Source organism: Adiantum capillus-veneris, chromosome 28 (genome assembly GCF_014529385.1).
Source record: "Adiantum capillus-veneris isolate H3 chromosome 28, ASM1452938v2, whole genome shotgun sequence".
Taxonomy (NCBI): domain Eukaryota; kingdom Viridiplantae; phylum Streptophyta; class Polypodiopsida; order Polypodiales; family Pteridaceae; genus Adiantum; species Adiantum capillus-veneris.
In genome coordinates, this window is record NC_140958.1 from 98,939,703 (window position 1) to 98,957,328 (window position 17,626).

Here is a 17,626-nt window from a genome sequence, read left to right on the forward strand (position 1 = left end):
TGTTTTCACACTCAGCTCCGGACCTTCACGCAGTATCTTCACCCTGTATCAGCGGAGTACAGCAATTTGCACACTGCCCGTGACGGCATCTTTCCATCTTGGGTGGACAGACCTCGAGCATCTACATGGACTTAGGGAGATGATCTTGGATCTCCTCTTGGACGGGTTCATTGCTTGGATCTACAAACTGGAGTGGGACTTCAGTGCTTTGGACTCTCTTGGAGAGTTTACGCGCGAGATGCAGGCAATCAGGCATCATCACGCGACTACATTCGGAGTCACCCGGAGCTTGGCTTGGATGGTAGTGCAGTTGCTCTTCTACACTCCTAATCATTCGGATTGCTACCTTCAAAGTTTCTTACACTCACCCTCGGTAACCTTACAACAAATTTATTCCCCGACCCTGGGTAGTAGCCCACTCCCAGCTCATTCACATTTAGAGCCACACCGAGATGCGGTTTGGTGGCGTTGTTGGCGCGGATTCTGTTGTGGTTGACACTGGAGAATTGGAGGCAAGAGATATAGACAAGACGGCGCAGACAGATTGATCTAGCCTTTCCTCCTCTCAAAGGATCTTCACAGCGCAGACTTCTCAGTCTGGCTTTCCTACTTCATACAAGATGATCACGGTGCAAACAACTTGGTCTTGGTCGTTCACAGCGCTGACTGTTGAGTTTGGCTTTCCCCTCATCTTGGATTACCCTACCTATTGACAGGTACCATCCGATGGTCGTCCGTGTGGTCTATCGGTGACTGCAAACTGTTTAGTTTGGCTTTCCTTGATCCATAGGACGTTTACGGGTGCAAATTGCTACATCTAGCCTTCTTAGAATTATTTCACAGCTTAGCCACCTCGCGACACTGGGTTAGAGGTTCATGCATTGACAGGCTTCCGGTCATTCTCATGACTGTTCTTGGGCTTCCCCATTTTCTCGAGACAGTTTGACTACAGACACCACAGATCCTATTGGGCGGGACACTTGCGGCCTATTGGCACTTCTTTTACGACAAGGAGCTGTTTTCACACTCAGTTCGGGTTTTTCACACAGTATCTTCACCCTGTATCGGCAGAGTACAACAGTTTGCTACACTGCTCGTGACGGCATCTTTCCACAGAGATTTCCTGGCAGTTGGGACACCCAGGACGGCTGCAAACATCTTCGTCATTTGCCTCACATCTTCGGCTTCATGCGGTTTGTTCACCATCAGGTGCTGGAGGGGGTGTTGGACTTACACCATTCTGCTGCTTCACAGGTCTAGGACATACATATACGGCTAGTGTGCCTCCGGGCTAGCCACCCTTTGCATATGGATTTTCTTTGCACTATCCGGACACCCACCATTGTCTGGGCGCTCTCATATATATATTTATTTTCTTGTTGGGGCGTGGAGGATTTTATTTGGCATTGCCCTACCTCCCCTTGGGCACCTATTTAAGGGGTTGGGGGGTACCCACTTCTATCATCTGGTCATTATGTATTGGGTTCTTCTGCTCATGGTAGTCATGGGGGCCTGATCGCCCTCTCTTCACCATATCTTGTGTTTGTGGTCTCTCTCTCTCTCTCTCTCTCTCTCTCTCTCTCTCTCTCTCTCTCTCTCTCTCTCTCTCTCTCTCTCTCGAGCGCCGGTAACATCACCAATCTCTCTCTCTCTCTCTCTCTCTCTCTCTCTCTCTCTCTCTCTCTCTCTCTCTCTCTCTCTCTCTCTCTCTCGCGCCGGTAACATCACCAATAGCATATATTCCAAGCTCAGCAGTTTGCGAATTTTGATCAACATATACATATATAGATATACACATACACAGACAGAGACACACACACACATATATATATGTAGATATAGATATAGATAGATAGATAGGTACATACATATACATATATATCTATCATACAGACAGACACACACACGTGTGTGTGCACACACCACAAACGCAACATTTAAGCAAGATGCACACTAACCTAATGGACAATTGGACACAAGAGGAGTAAGCTTTCAATCATCATATACCCAAATTGAGATCCTAATATCTCACACCCACATTGAGATGTTCCCACAGCCTAGACAAAATATTCTGGTAAGATTAAGATCTTACCGACCAACGCTTCACATAATGGCCGTCTGGAAGGTCCCTACCAGCAGCTCGCTTGTAAAAAGGCATTCCAAGCACAACAAGGCCTTGGACGCGGTCTGGGTGCATAAATCCAAGCGCATACGGAACAAAGGCTCCCCAATCTTTGGCAACAAAATAAGCCTGCATTCAAAACTCTTGAGGCTGAGGTGGGTCTTCTTGTTACAATCAACCGTCTTTGGGTCAGATTCCCTGAAAATTTATCAAGGACATCAGGCAGGCAGGTCCTCTATTTACAGGAGCAGCATACCTTGTCAAGATGGAGGGCATCTAAGAGGCCCACAATGTCATCGACACAGTCTAGATAGTCGTTCTTTGGAGGATCCGTGTTGCGCATCAATCCATAACCTCGGAAATCAATGGCAATGGCACGAAATCCTGCCTCTGCTAAGCCCACCATCTGGTGCCTCCATGAGTACCATATCTCTGGAAATCCGTGTACCAGAACTACTGCTGGGCCTGTCCAAAACTCACTCTCTCTCTCTCTCTCTCTCTCTCTCTCTCAGAGTATATCTGCTTACCTGAGCCGAGCTCAGAAACGTGCATGTCAATACCATTTGTACGTACATAGTGATGGCTCACTGCATCCATGCTCCGCCCCTCTTTTCCCACGCAAAAGATTGTGAGATAAAAGCTGGTTACAATGGGCTCCACCACTGCCAATTGACAGGCAGCACGTAAGAAATGTACGTTTCACAGATTACACAGTGACTATGCGCCATTTAAGCAACTTTTGGTTACGCTGCGCACATTACAGACCACTAGCTCACGCTCGCTCTTACTATTACACACATGGTATTTAATTAAGTTGTGCATAATCACTTGTTTTCATAGTTACCACTCATGATAGAGGGCTTGTTGAAGTTTTTCAACTCCTACTTCCTATAACATGATATCACTTGCCCACCCCCTCAAGGTGTTGAGGCACTACATTCAGAGAGAGACCCTCACTCCAAGGTCTAGATTATGTGCAAAGAACCTAGTGCTTCCTCGCCCTGCATTGATTGATGACCATACCTTATGCTTTTGTTCTAACAACAAAGGGAGACAGTGCAGATCGTGGCCATTACCCACACTTGGGGATGACACACCTCTGTCTCTCGAAAAGGAGAAGTATTATGTCATGCAATAGATATAAGCAAAGAGGTAACATAAGAAGGCTGAGTGCAGTGCAAGCAGACTCCTGAAGCACCCCACTCGTGTAAAGAGCTCTCTACCAGCTATATTCTTCATATGTGTGTCTCTTCACCCCTAATTACTTCATGCCACTGAATAAGATAAATAAATACACATAACTATCTCATCAAGCTATGCGATGAAACTTGAGGAGAAAGGGATTAAAGTTTTAACAACCTCACAAACTTTTGTTGACACAAACATAGTGGGAAACCATCCTACTGCCATGTACTTGTAATTAACACCAACACCATTAGCAACATTTTCACCTTCACGATGCAAGCGTATGTGATTGCATCTAGAGAGACACCCTCCCTTGACATCCATCGAAAACAGCCCAGAGCTTCTCAATCAGTGTATTCCAAGAGATGACATCTTGGACAGGAATCTCCTCAAGCACTTTTTGTGCTTTATGAAGTGCACCACATTTAGCATACATGTTAGCAAAGCAATGCCAAGCACGACGTTTTCTTTTAACAACCCCAGTCTAACAATATCATGGTGAATTCTTTTGCCCATATAAGCATCTTGTGTAATGCCTCATGCCTTCCAGGTGCAAGTGTATGTGTTTGCATTTGGAGAGATGCCCTCTCTCTACATTTGTTGAAAATAGCTCAGAGCTTCGTGACCCTAGCACTGTTGGTCATATCCTGCAACCAATGCACTCCATGTGACAAAATTGCATATAGGAAACTCGTCGAGGACCTGTTGCATTCTTTCAAGTCCACTGCACTTGACATACATACTGACTAATGTGATGCCTAAGTATGTGTTATTTTCTAGCAACCCCACTGTCACAAATATCAACATGTATCATATTGCCTTGGTTCTTCTTATTCTCTTCCCCTCCATGTTTTCTTGTGTAGCGGATATTGTTGCTTTGCATGTGGTCATGATCTGTGTAGCAGATATTGTTGCTTCCTTGGCGATGCCCTGTGTTCACAAAATGGCATCGAGAATTATTTTGCCCATATGAACATCTTGTATAATGCCGCATGCCTTCAAGGCACTTTTCTCTCCCCCCATTCCAAGAGACGACATCCAGGATATTAGGAAGCTCCTCAAGCACTTTTTGTGCTTTATGAAGTGCACTACATTTAGCATACATGCCGCAAAGTAGTGCCAAGCACGACGTATTCTTTTAACAACCCCATTCTAAAAATATCATCGTGAATGCTTTTGCTCATATCAACATCTTGTGTAATGCCACATGCCTTCCAGGTTGCTGCAGTGTTTGCTCTTTACGGGAAGATTTCATAAACGAAGAACATATACCATTGGCTCCTTTACAAACAAAACCTTTTGCTTTAACTAACTCTGAAGGGGCGTTGGTCTTAAAATGGAAAACCAAGCATACGGACTACATATAATGTTCTTGAAAAGACCACCTTTGGCACAAAGTGACCTGCCTATACCTTTCACCGTTCAAACAAACCGACAAATTACTAAGTGCAGTAGATGAAATTCCACTACAGTCCCAAGTTTGCAATTGAACAAAACATGGAATGACCCAAAGAGATCTCTACATCAAAAAAGCATGAATTACATATGTGTGACAGATCTTGTGGAAACACTTAGCATAGCATTTTAGTGGAAAAGGTGTGCATTTTCCACTACATGTAGTACTACCCTAACCATTGTTCACTTTAAAAAAAGGGAGTTGTTGTAGTCCACAACCAGAAGAACAAAAAGATGTCAAGGTAACTATGTACATAACAATCCGGAACATGTGTACAGCTTCTACAAAGTCCAAACTCGATATCCTCCAGTAGCAACCCAGTTCACAACTTACTTCACATGGACCCTGTAAATGTGCACACGTGTCTGTAGTCACGACTTGTTGCGTTCAGTGGAACTCACTGTGTGTGTGTGTGTGTGTGTGTGTGTGTGTGTGTGTGTGTGTGTGTGTGTGTGTGTGTGTGTGTGTGTGTGTGTGTGTGTGTGTGTGTGTGTGTGTCGCGCTGGCTATCTCGTTGGGCTAACTTGTCAAACTCAAAGCACACTCGCGGTTTGATTTAGTTTCTTCCACGTGGCCTGGGAGGGTGCCCCCCCTATTATCTATAGTATAGATATATATATATCCGCTTCTCTCTCTCTCTCTCTCTCTCTCTCTCTCTCTCTCTCTCTCTCTCTCTCTCTCTCTCTCTCTCTCTCTCTCTCTCTCTAAACTCACCACAAAAGATCACAAATCTACTAAAAACATTATTTTTTTCTAAAACCATTACATTTTTTAGAACGTTAAAAATAGAGAGAACGAGAGAGTAAACCTATGGGTGATGATGATCTAGCTTTCTCTCTCTCTCTCTATCTCTCTCTCTCTCTCTTAGTGCAGTATGTCTCTTGTCTCGTGTGCTCTGTCTTGCTGCTCTTTGCCTCTCTCTCTCTCTCTCTCTCTCTCTCTCTCTCTCTCTCTCTCTCTCTCTCTCTCTCTCTCTCTCTCTCTCTCTTCTAGCTAGTAGCACTTCTAGTTTAATTTTATATTTCTTTTGTACCCAAACATGGTATCAAATTCACCAGTTTGTGTCTCATAGGTCATTTTGGCCTCTTGAAGACTTTATATATTATTGGAAAAATTACCAAAATACCCCTCAAACTTCCAAAATCCCTAAAACACCCTTGTATCTATTTTGGTTGGATTGATCAAGATTTTCTAATCATTATTCTCTTTTGACAATTGAGATCCCTTTTTGAGTGCTTAGCATGTAATTTGTCACAAATTATCCTGCAAAAATGGCAATTATGTTCAAAAATAATGAAGCAATTCATCTCCAATGCCTACATAACGAACTCAAATTCTTGTTATAGCATCTTGTATTGATAGACAATCAATCTTCTTAAGAAAAGCCACAATTTTTTAATCTTTGGAGAAATTTAATCTCACAACCAGGGTTTTTTCTGGAAAATTTGGAAAATTTGAAGGGCATTTTGGGAATTTATGACAAAATAGGGGGGGTACGTTGGGAATTTTTAAAATTTCAGGGGTATTTTGTGAAGTACGCGAGCAGGAGCGTGTGTGAGTGTGTGCAACAATGGAGAAGAGAGGAGAAGGGGAGACCTTGTGTTTGTAGGGTCTCAAACTCACTCTCTACATGTGAGCCCCCTTATTCTATTGTGTACATAATGAATAAGTATAGTGGGTGGGCACTTGGCCTAACCGGGGACATGGGGCTTTACCCAAACAACCTCCCACGTAAAGGCCAATGTGGCCGTGAGAGAGAAAAGAGACCCGTACAAAACCTATACAAGGCCATCACAAGTATGACCTCAGCCAATGCCCACTGGCTCACTGAATCTGTGTGCATCCAGCTCAATCGTAGAGAAAGTATAGAGCTATCGACACCATACTCCTCACCAAAGCGGCAATTATCATGCAGGTATCTCACCATACGCTGCAAAGTGCCCCTATGCTCAATGCCAATGTCAGTCATTGCACGACAAACTTCTCCCACTGCAAATGCACCTATCGCAAATGCAATCTCGGGTCTCGAGACGAGTATCTCGTACATGAGACTCCCGAATGCTGATGCAATCCTAGCAAAATCTGCCAATTTGACCATCTCAGTCAAATCTAGCTCGAAACTTCACTCATGGAAATCACCCCGACACTCGAACTCTGATCCCTGAAATCCATCCTTGTGTCCATTACATGTCACATGCTCACCAAGAGCATCTGTCTGTCCTGAACCCTGTGTGGTAAGAGAAATGCCTAACTCTAACTCACACACATCAGCCTCTGGCCTAAGCATATCCATGAATGACTGAATCACGTTGAATCCTCAGCACTCAAGTCATCCATATATGTCATCATATCCATGAATGACATGCCTTGCTGCACAACTAGCTCAACATGCTCACAAACTGGAGCATCATGCAACCTATCCGCAAAGGATATATGCCTCATCTCTCTGCATGGCTGCGTACTTACAAAGATTGTGTTGTCTCGTACCTGACGTACTCGCATCGCATGAATCATGCCAACACTAGCACCTCTAGCTATGACTAGATGTCCACGATGCAATCTGAAACTGTGCTCGTCCAACACTACTTGGCATCCACTGTTTCGTAACTGACTCACAGAGATCAAGCTCTACGTCAAACCTGGCACATGGCGTACATCTCGCAACACGCATGATGCACCACTTAGCAACAATAGTCTGACATCACCTGCACCAACTATGTCATGCATTGAACCATCAGCTAGAGACACATGTCCAAGCATACCACTAGCATATGTGCTAAACCACTCATGACTTGACGTGACATGAAATCTAGCACTCACATTTAGTATCCAATGCGAAGGTAATGTGTCGTCAAAAACTGACATAAGAAAGTCAAGAGGAAACATGGAAGCAAAGGCGACATCTCTGTCATGTGTAGCCACATACGCTACATCATCCAAAGTGATAGCATCCCTCTTGTGTTGTCTCCTGCGTTGTATCATTCGTCGAAAACAACGCCTACATACATGCCCTGTATGACCAAATTGCCTACACACAACATCTCTATGTTTGCAAGATCGTCCTTTGACTATAGGCGTCTCTCTAGACTCATTTGTGCCAAAAGCATTGCACAATCTTTGCCATAACTCTCTAGTTGTACATGCATCCAAACCAATGCGATAGATAGACTCACCAAGGTGTAACATGATCGTCAAACGTGCAAGCTCATCCAACTCCTCCCATTCATCATCAGTCATAGACTCTAGCCTAGCATCCATGCCCTGTAGTGGCAACACTTAGCCCAGCTGAGTCAATGCATTATGCATACCTGCTTTCCAATGCTCAAAGTTTGAACCATCAAACTTTGTATGGAAAAGCACAAACCCTGACAATGATGTACATGCCAAATCCATGGCAATAACCTGTGATAAGACCAAGCACAAATCGATCAACTGACAATAGCCAAAGCCTCACCAAGTACTATCAAAATACAACATAAGTTTGCATAAGTTGTCTAAGAGAAGTATCAGCAAATATGGCGATCAATGTAACGAACAAGTGAGAAAAACTGCTCAAATGATGCCAAAACACCCGCTCTAATCCAAGAGCACTATGTGGTAATCAATGAAACTATCATCAATAATCTCCCTCCTGAAGAGATTACCACATATATGTCAAATGACGTAATCTGGTGAGCAAACACTCTGACAATGCGATGCCAAAACACTATGGCAAAGCAACCACTAAGTGCCAAATGCAATCAAAACACGGTTGCAAACCATGTGCATAAACAAATAAACTCGTAAGAAAAATCCGGCAAAGTTTTGGTAGTATTTGGCTGTCTAACCGTAATAACCATACATGCCATAAACATGCTCAAAACCATGAGCAAATCATGTGCAAAAGCCGCACTCAAGCATACATGAGCTGCCCCAAAGTCTCAACTCCCTAAACTTGGAAAACAATCCTGTAATCCGAAACACAAAGTGCATCAACCGCACTCTACAAGCGAGGCATATACTAGCATAAACTTGGATGCAAACCAGTCAAAATATGACACAAAATGATGCTCAAAACAACTGACACATATGCCATTGCAAGGTGAAGAATATCATCCACTGAAAAGCGCACATCATGTGCATCCACATGGCAATGTAAACTAGCATCAAGAATGTACCAAATGTGTAGCAAATGAGTATCCAAAACAGCTAAAATTCAGCTCACAATCATGCTAAAAAATGCTTGCAACACTCTCTGGAAATCCGTGCACTACACTTTCCGAAATCTGCTCAATCGCATAAGTCAATGCACATAACCTGTGATGGATCCGACACTCAAATCCTTAGAGTCCACAAGAATGCATACATCCACAAAGTGTTCTCAACGTATATGCATAAATTTGTTGAAAATCTCAACCCACACTCTCTTCTCTAAGAGATAAATATCAATGCGTAAAACAAGAGAATGAAAAAGCTCAATCCAAGCTCTTCGAATGTAACAAATGTAACAAGAGAATGAAAAATCTCAATCCAAGCTCTTCGAATGTAACAAATGTAACAAGAGAATGAAAAAGCTCAATCCAAGCTCTTCAAATGTAACAAATCACCACAATAGGCATACATAATCTTCAACTTTCCGAATACTCTGCAGCCTGTCAGTCCATATCTTCCAAACCGTTCAGAATTTGCAGAAACTTCATTCTGCAAAGTTGTAGACCACACGAAAACGATTGGGAGTTGTGGAAATGGACCTGAAACGTGTTGTTTTTACAGGTCGAAACAGATTTGTAAACATCTGAACCCGTGTACCCTAGACGTGCAGGCAGTCTGAGTGACACATCTCAAAATTGGTGAAGATTTTGAGAAAAATTTCTTCTACAAAGTTGAAGATGACAAAAAACCGGTCAAAACAGATCTACAAAAACGTGTTGCAATTTTTGTTGCTTCTCTGACTGCCTCCCCGCTCAGCTCTAATGGTGTTCCCAATCCCTGTGCTCTGATACCAGTTGAAGTGCGCGAGCGGGAGCGTGTGTGAGTGTGTACAGCAATGGAGAAGAGAGAAGAAGAGGAGACCTTATGTAAGGACATGGGTCCTATGGGCAAGGCCACCGGCACGGCCGGACAGTGTGTACGCTAGGGGGAGGCTATAAGATCCACGGTTGGGTGGAGACTAGCACACGCATTACCACCGTCCTTTCACTGTATCCGAGTTATTTATGGGAGGAGGCTAAAAGCAGGTTGCATGTGCGTGCGACACTCTGATTCTCTCCCACGTTTCGCAGACAGCGACGTCTCTACTGTGCAACAGAAGAAGACATGCACGCTTTCCTGTGCGCAATGCGTGGACAGACATCGACAACCAACCGCGACCGCCCCATCTACGCCCTCCACAACGCATGACTAAGGCAAACTCAACCGACAACTCGACGGCACCGAGGCTCCCAAGGCTTCCGTTGACGTTGTTGGCTATGCGCGTAGGAAGGCCCGCTTAACCCTTGCATGAAGGAGGGTTGAACCCACCCCATGAGGCTAAGAGGCCAACACTTTACCAAGCTACTGACGACCCTTGTTGTGTATAACAAGGAAAGATAGCCTACTTGTGTTGAAAGGAAAACTAGAAGGAAAGGGAAAGCTTCAAACTTCAAGTTCACCCTTCCTTTTCATTTCTTGGAGGAAGGCAAGTTTTCTTCAAAAAATTCTTTTTTCCTTAAGGAGGTAGCTTCAAAGTGAACAAAAGCCTTCACAAAAATGACGGGTTTTTGTGAAGAATCATCAAAGGTGTTCTTACAACGAACGACAAGTGAAGCGCTCAAATTCTCGCAAGGCGAGGTTCGCATGCAACGCAAATTGCGGAGCATACAAAACACAAAGACTTCAATTTCTCAAGGTACAAGTTTTTGTTTTTTTATCTCTCTTTGCATTAGTGTGTGTTTACCATGGCCAGTGAGGATATCCCACCTACACACATGTTTGATTTTGAGCACGTAGATCAAAATTAGGGCACCACGGGTGGTGCTGACACTGATATGCATGATGATGATGATGATCTAGGAGATCATGGGCTTGTAGATGTGGTTTCTTTCAAGACTTTGGAACATCGTCAAAGCCTACTTGAAAGCAACCTCTCTGCACTCAATGCAAATGTTACTAATCTTACGGAGTTACTTGTGAAATTTATGAATTCACAGACGACTCAAGGAGCCACAAGTGGCACGGTTCAAGGGAACGAAACTCGCACGACTCAAGGAGTCCAAGAGACAAGTGCTGTAGAAGATGCAGAAGGTAGCAATGCATTACTTAAGAATATCACCATTCTTGAGTTTCATGGGAAAGAGCGTGATCACAACAAGGATGCGGTCAATACGTTCTTACACAAATGGAGTGAAATTCATAGATTGAGACACACCCCGGATATAAATACGCCTGTGGAAACAAGTCTATCTCTTAAAGGCAAGGCCTATAAGTGGTGGATGACATTTCCAATAGATGTTCGTTCTCCGTCTTGGGCTGCGTTTCAAGCTTCTTTCTCCAAAGAGTTGTTGGACTCTAGTGAAGAAGATAAGAATCGGTTAGCATGGGATGCATGTCACATGTCTGGCCTCTCTCTCACATAGTACCTTTCGAAGTATAGAGAAATCATATTAAAACTAGAAGGTCTAGATGAATTCCGAACGATACAGGGTTTTAATACGGGTCTTGACAAAAACTATCGTCTTCATGTCAAGACCCAACATCCAAAAACTTTGGAAGAAGCCATCAGTCATGCACAAAGATATGATGATGACCAAGAGAGGAAAGAAAATGTTCCCTACTCTAAGAATACTTTTGCTAAGAGCAATGCTATTAAGAGCCAATGGCGAGGTAGATCTCCCACGCTTTCCAAGAGGAATAAGAGACAATCTACCTCTCCACGCCCACAAGAGGCTAAGAAGCCTAAGCAATCACGAGATATTCCATGTGGGTCTCTCAGCACTGCTGATTTTGAGCGTGCAAAGAAACAAAATTTGTGTTTTAGATGTCTTTCGGACCAACATAACAAGAAAGATTGTCCTGTTTTGCAAGGCAAAGAAAAGGCCATGCACACGGTGCAATGCCTCACATTAGATTCATCTCTTAAATATTGTGCTATAGAGGTTCTTCAATGGAAGAAAAGCACAAGTGTTGCGTGTCTGCTTCAATGTGGCAGCCCACCTTTGGCCCCCATGATTTGATTCGCATGCATGGCACTATTAACGGACAATGTGTTCGTATTTTACTGGATGATGGTGCAACTCATAACTTCTTGAACTATAAGCTAGTCAATAAATTGAACCTTACACAGACTCCCTGCTCTCACAAGTATGTGGTGGAGCAAATGTCCGTGAATTATAAAGAAGTATGGGACACGGTAGTTCAATGGGTTGAGCTTATGGTTCAAGATCATACGATGACCCTTGACTTCCAAGTTATGAACATGGACCGTGCGGATGTAGTTTTAGGATGGGAGTGGCTACATGGTTTAGGAAACACATTGCACACTAGTTATGAACACAACTTCTTATCCTTTCTGGCCAATGGTAAACATGTGCTTTTGCTTGGTGAGAAAAATATACCATGTGCACCTCTTATATGTACATCCGAGCTTTCTATTTTGCAGAAAGCAGATTTAATAGATGAAGTCTTTTTGTGTTACTGCTTGTCTTCAGGTCTTGTGAATTCTCAAGAGCAAAGTGCAATGAATTCTATTGATAAACAAAGTGTTAACAAATCTAACGAGCAAAGTGCTCTCAATTTTAATTCTATAGCGCAATGTGCAAATGTTGTAAAACAAACATTACAAAAATTACAAGATTCTCCATCCTAGCATAACTCTAGTTTACTTTCTCCTTTTGCACAACAAAAGCTAACTCACTTACTCACGGAGTATAGTGATGTGTTCTCAAGTGATTTACCACCGGGTTTACCCCCTACACGTGATGTGCAACATAAGCATAGATGTCTTGCCAGGCACTAAATCGATGAGTAAACCACCTTATCGTATGAGTGCTAAAGAATCCAAGGAGGTTGAGAGTCAGTTGGCTGACTACCTCGCTCATGGTTTCATTAGACCTAGCACTTCGCCTTGGGCATCACCAATTCTATTGGTAAAAAAGAAAGATGGTACTATGCGCATGTGCGTAGATTATCGCGGATTGAATGTGATAACCATCAAGAACAAGTATCCTCTACCTCGAGTGGATGAGTTGTTTGATCAACTCCAAGGGGCAAGATACTATACAAAGATAGATATTCGTTCAGGATACCACGAGGTGCGTATCCTACTACAAGATATCTCCAAAACTGCCTTTAGAACACGGTTCGGGCATTTTGAATTTTTGGTTATGCCTTTTGGTCTAACCAATGCTCTAGCTACATTTATGACACTCATGGATAGTGTCTTACATCCCTATCTTGGAAAATGTGTTGTGCTTTTCCTTGATGACATTCTCATTTACAGTAAGAATGAAGATGAACACATAGAACACTTACGATTAGTGTTTGAACAGCAATGAGCTCACGCGTTGTATGCTAAGCAAAGCAAGTACGATTTCTTTAAAACAGAGATACATTACTTCGGTCATGTGATCTCTGATTCTGGCATCAAGATGGACACTGACAAGGTCGCTGCCATTCTTGGATGGCCACATCCCAACACGGTTGAGGAGCTTCATATATCTTTAGGCATGGCTGGATTTTATCGATAGTATATCCATGACTATGCCAAAATCACTGTTCCTATGACGGATCAACCTAAAGCAAAAGGTAAGACCTTTTCTTGGAAAGAAGCCCAAAAATGTAGTTTCGAACAACTCAAGGTAGCGATAGCCACTGCTCCCATCCTAGCAATTGTCGACCCACTTAAGCCGTTTGTGGTAGAGACTGATGCTAGTGATAAAGCCATTGGTGCGGTACTTCTCCAGGAGGGAAGACCTATAGCCTTTGAAAGTAAAAAGTTAGATAGAGCTCAACATAATTATTCTGTTTATGAGAGAGATATATGCCATAATTCACGCTTTACGAAAGTGGCGACACTATTTATATGCAGAGTTTGTAGTAGTTTTTGACCATGAGAGTATCAAATGGTTTACTACTCAAACAGACTTGAAGGGCCATAAAGCTAGATGGGCAGAAATCCTTCAAGATTATGATTGTAAGCTACGATATTGCAAGGGGCGATATAATGTAGTAGCGGATGCACTAAGTCGGATGCCTCAGATTAATTCACTTGCTTTCACGGAACTAAAGAGTGGATTTTTGGCGTCATTACGTAGAAAGTGTGCACAAGATCAATCATATGCTAAAGTGTGGAGTGTAGTTTTAAAAAGGAATCCCTTACACTCACATGTCTTTGAATAGCCAGATCAACATGTCTTTGCACGCGCAAATAAAAAATCCAACACACAGAGCTCCACCCCTACTCCGAAAGACCTTAAGCGATGGAAGAAATTTTCCATTGATGATGGCTACTTACTCTACAAAGGTAGAGAATGTGTGCCAAAGGACTTAGACACTAGGCACCAAATCTTATTTGAGTGTCACGATAGTCCAAGTGCTAGTCATCCAGGTATTCGTAAGACGTATGCCTTAGTTCGACGGTAATTTTATTGGCCGGGCTTACATCATGATGTTCAAGAGTACGTACTAAACTGCCAACAGTGCCAAGTTAATAAGGCAGAGCACCTAAAGGTAGGTGGCCTTTTACATCCTTTAGAGATTTCACAAGGTAAGTGGGAGAGTATCTCTATGGATTTTGTAGTAGGACTACCTACTACAAATCGTGGCCATGATGCCATTTGGGTAATTGTAGACCGTCTCACAAAGATGGGTCGATTCATTCCCATTAAGACTACGGTTAATACATCGAAATTAGCATGGCTATTTGTAGAGCATATATAACTTCTACGGTCTTCCAGCTAGTATCATTAGTGACAGAGATCGAAAGTTCAATAATCACTTTTGGAGAGCTGTGTTCCAAAAGTTGGAAACTAAACTTAATCTAAGTACAGATGATCATCCAAAAACGGATGGTCAAACAAAAAGAGTTAATCAAGTGCTAGAGGATATGCTACGAGCATATGTTAGCAAGAAGCAAACCAATTGGGAAGACTACTTACCTATATTGGAATTTGCTTATAATATTTCAAAGCATGTGACTACAGGGTTTAGTCCATTTACGCTTCTATATGGATTTCAACCTAGATCATCCGTTACGGTGGGGTTGGCTAAGGAGAAGATACAACAAGCGAAGGATTTTCTCCAAGACCTTTTTGACATGCTTCGAGTTGCTCGACAAAATGTTAAGCAAGCTCAAGATCAATATAAGAAATCTTGCTACTTTCGAAGAAAGAGACAAGGTTTTTCTCAAAGTTTCGGAGCATTCAGAAAGTCTGAAGATGAGAAAAGTTGCTAAACTTTCACCATAATATTTTGGACCGTTTACCATTCTCAAACGTATAGGTCAAGTGGCCTATAAGTTAGCTCTTCCAAAGCACTCATGAGTTCATCCTATTTTTCATGTTAGCCGTTTACAAAAACAGCTATAACAGAATGATAATGTCATTGACATAGGTGTGTTGGTTGACCTTATCACACAGCCAAGCATTCCTCATGAGCCTGAAAAGATTTTGGATTCTCATGAGCTTCACACCAGACATCATGTCGGACGACAGGTGTTGGTAAAATGGCTAGATAGACCTGAAGAAGGTTTTACATGGAAGAATGTCTCCGCACTTAAGAAACGTTTTCCTACGTTTGTTCTCGAGGAGAAAACGATTCTCCAAGGGGGGGTAATGTAAGGACATGGGTCCTATGGGCAAGGCCACCGGCACAGCCAGACAATGTGTACGCTAGGGGGAGGCTATAAGATAGCACGATTGGGTGGAGACTAGCACATGCATTACCACTGCCATTTCACCTTGTCTTTGCAGGGGTTAAAACTCACTCTCTACATGTGAGCCCCCTTATTCTATTATGTACATAATGAATAAGTATAGTGGGCAGGCACCTGACCTAACCGGCCACAAGGGGCTTTATCCCAACATTTTGAAAATCTCTAGAAAGTAGACAGGTATTTTTGTAATTTTTGCTATATTATTTTGGCCTTGATCTTGAAGTTAATATATCATTTTGGCCTCAATCTTGAAGTTAAGATATCATTTCATCTCTTTCCCATAGCCATCAACTTCAAAATTCTAAGGATCAGATCTCTCTCTGTTAACCCTCACGGCACACGGACACCCTATGATCTATAAACGTTGTATTATTTAGAGTCAGGTACCGGGCTTGTCGGACCAATAGGGAAAGGTAGAGTGATCGCCGATGAGAGGCGCACTTTAACTTGGACATTCAAGGGGTTAGTTGGCTAAGCATGGGCGCCCAAGTGTGAATGGGGTGAGCTCCTATAAAAGCCAACTAAACCTAATTTTTACTCATTCTCTCATTTGTGCAATAGAAGAGTGCTCTTGCTCCATCTCCATCTCCATCTTCTTCTTCTTCACCTCCTTGTCTGTGTGTGTGTGAGAGAGAGAGAGAGAGGGAGAGTGTGTGTGCGATCAAGCATTACGAAGGCACGACGGCGGCGAAGCGGTTGAGCGCGGCACGACTGCAGCTTCTTCTTCATCGCGACGAGGAATCCACCACGAAGGCGAGCGTAGAGCGGTGAGTGACACACCCTTTGTTTCCTTGAGCTTGCTAGTTTAGGCTTGTTGTGTGCTTGGAGCCGTTTGTGGCTCGCACACGGTGTATTGGCAAGTCCCTTGCTTTGACAGTGCGGCAAGGAGCGCACATTTTTGGCGCCACTGCCGGGGATATGCCCTACACTAAGCTCGGTTAGCACTTTACGCTTCCTTGTGGTGCAATTTCTATCATAGGAAAGGCAGGGAAGGAGTGTGTGGAGAATTCTGTTTTTTGCGTTTTCTGCATTTGCTGTCAAGTTTCAATTTCTGCTATTGTCTGCGTTTTTTCAATTTCTGCAATTTCTGCATTTTCAAGTTCGGCGTTTTCAATTTCTGCGATTTTCTGCATTTCTGCGTTTTTTCAATTTTCTGCAATTTCTGCATTTTCAAGTTCGGCGTTTTCAATTTCTGCAATTTTCTGCATTTCTGCGTTTTTTCAATTTTTTGTATTTCTGTATTTTCAATTTCTGCGTTTTCAATTTCTGCAATTTTCTGCATTTCTGCATTTTCAATTTCTGCGTTTTTCAATTTCTGTATTTTCTGCATAAAAAAAAAAAAGTTTTTTTGGAAAAAAAAATCTAGAAAAAAAAAATTTATTAAAAAAAAAAGGTTTAAAAAAAAAATTCTGGAAAAAAAATTTTATTTTAAAAAAAAACAAAAAAATAAATAAAAATCGAAAAATAAAAACGCGAGCGAGCGGGCGGCTAAATTTTTCGAAAATAAAAAACGTGACTCTTAAAACGGACGGGTTGGTTTGTATAAAAGGTAGATCGGGATCAAGCCCAAGCCCAAGCCCAAGCCCAAGCCCAAGCCCAGGCCCAGGCCTCAGTCCTCAGTCCTATGATATATACTAGATTCACTCTTATATATATACCCTACTCCCTCAAGACAGAATGAGAGCATGTGGGACAAGTCCTCCACTCTCCTCCTTTCTCTTCCCACTTGCACCCTTAGACTTTCTAGTTTGGGCCTAGTTCCCTACTGGAAATTGACAGTTTTAGGGATTCCGAGGGCATAGAGTGACCAAACGGAGGGCTGTAAAGCACGGCACGACCCTCTGACCGATACGCTCGTTTCGAGCTATCACACGGCCCATTCCACGACACGCTCTAAAAAATCTAGCAAAAAAACAAACAAAAAACACGCTAAAAACTAGTCACAAGGCCTCCTAGAGCAGCCTTTTGACACCTT

At 42.7% G+C, this 17,626-nt stretch overlaps 1 protein-coding gene across 14 annotated transcripts in view; it reads right to left on the reverse strand.

The window, feature by feature from the left end:
• Window positions 1-17,626, reverse strand: part of LOC147420962 (epoxide hydrolase 2-like) — a 103,768-nt gene that overhangs the window by 13,835 nt on the left and 72,307 nt on the right. For 11 of the 14 annotated variants that reach the window (XM_086505110.1, XM_086505103.1, XM_086505111.1 and 8 more), the window contains 3 exons: window positions 2,650-2,784; window positions 2,379-2,587; window positions 2,093-2,251 (listed from right to left, as the gene is read on the reverse strand). In XM_086505110.1, the coding sequence (XP_086361236.1) occupies window positions 2,093-2,251; window positions 2,379-2,587; window positions 2,650-2,719 (438 nt within the window). In that variant the 5' untranslated portion in view covers window positions 2,720-2,784. The remainder of the gene's footprint in view (window positions 1-2,092; window positions 2,252-2,378; window positions 2,588-2,649; window positions 2,785-17,626) is intronic. The other 3 variants (XM_086505106.1, XM_086505107.1, XM_086505105.1) reach the window with 3 other exon arrangements.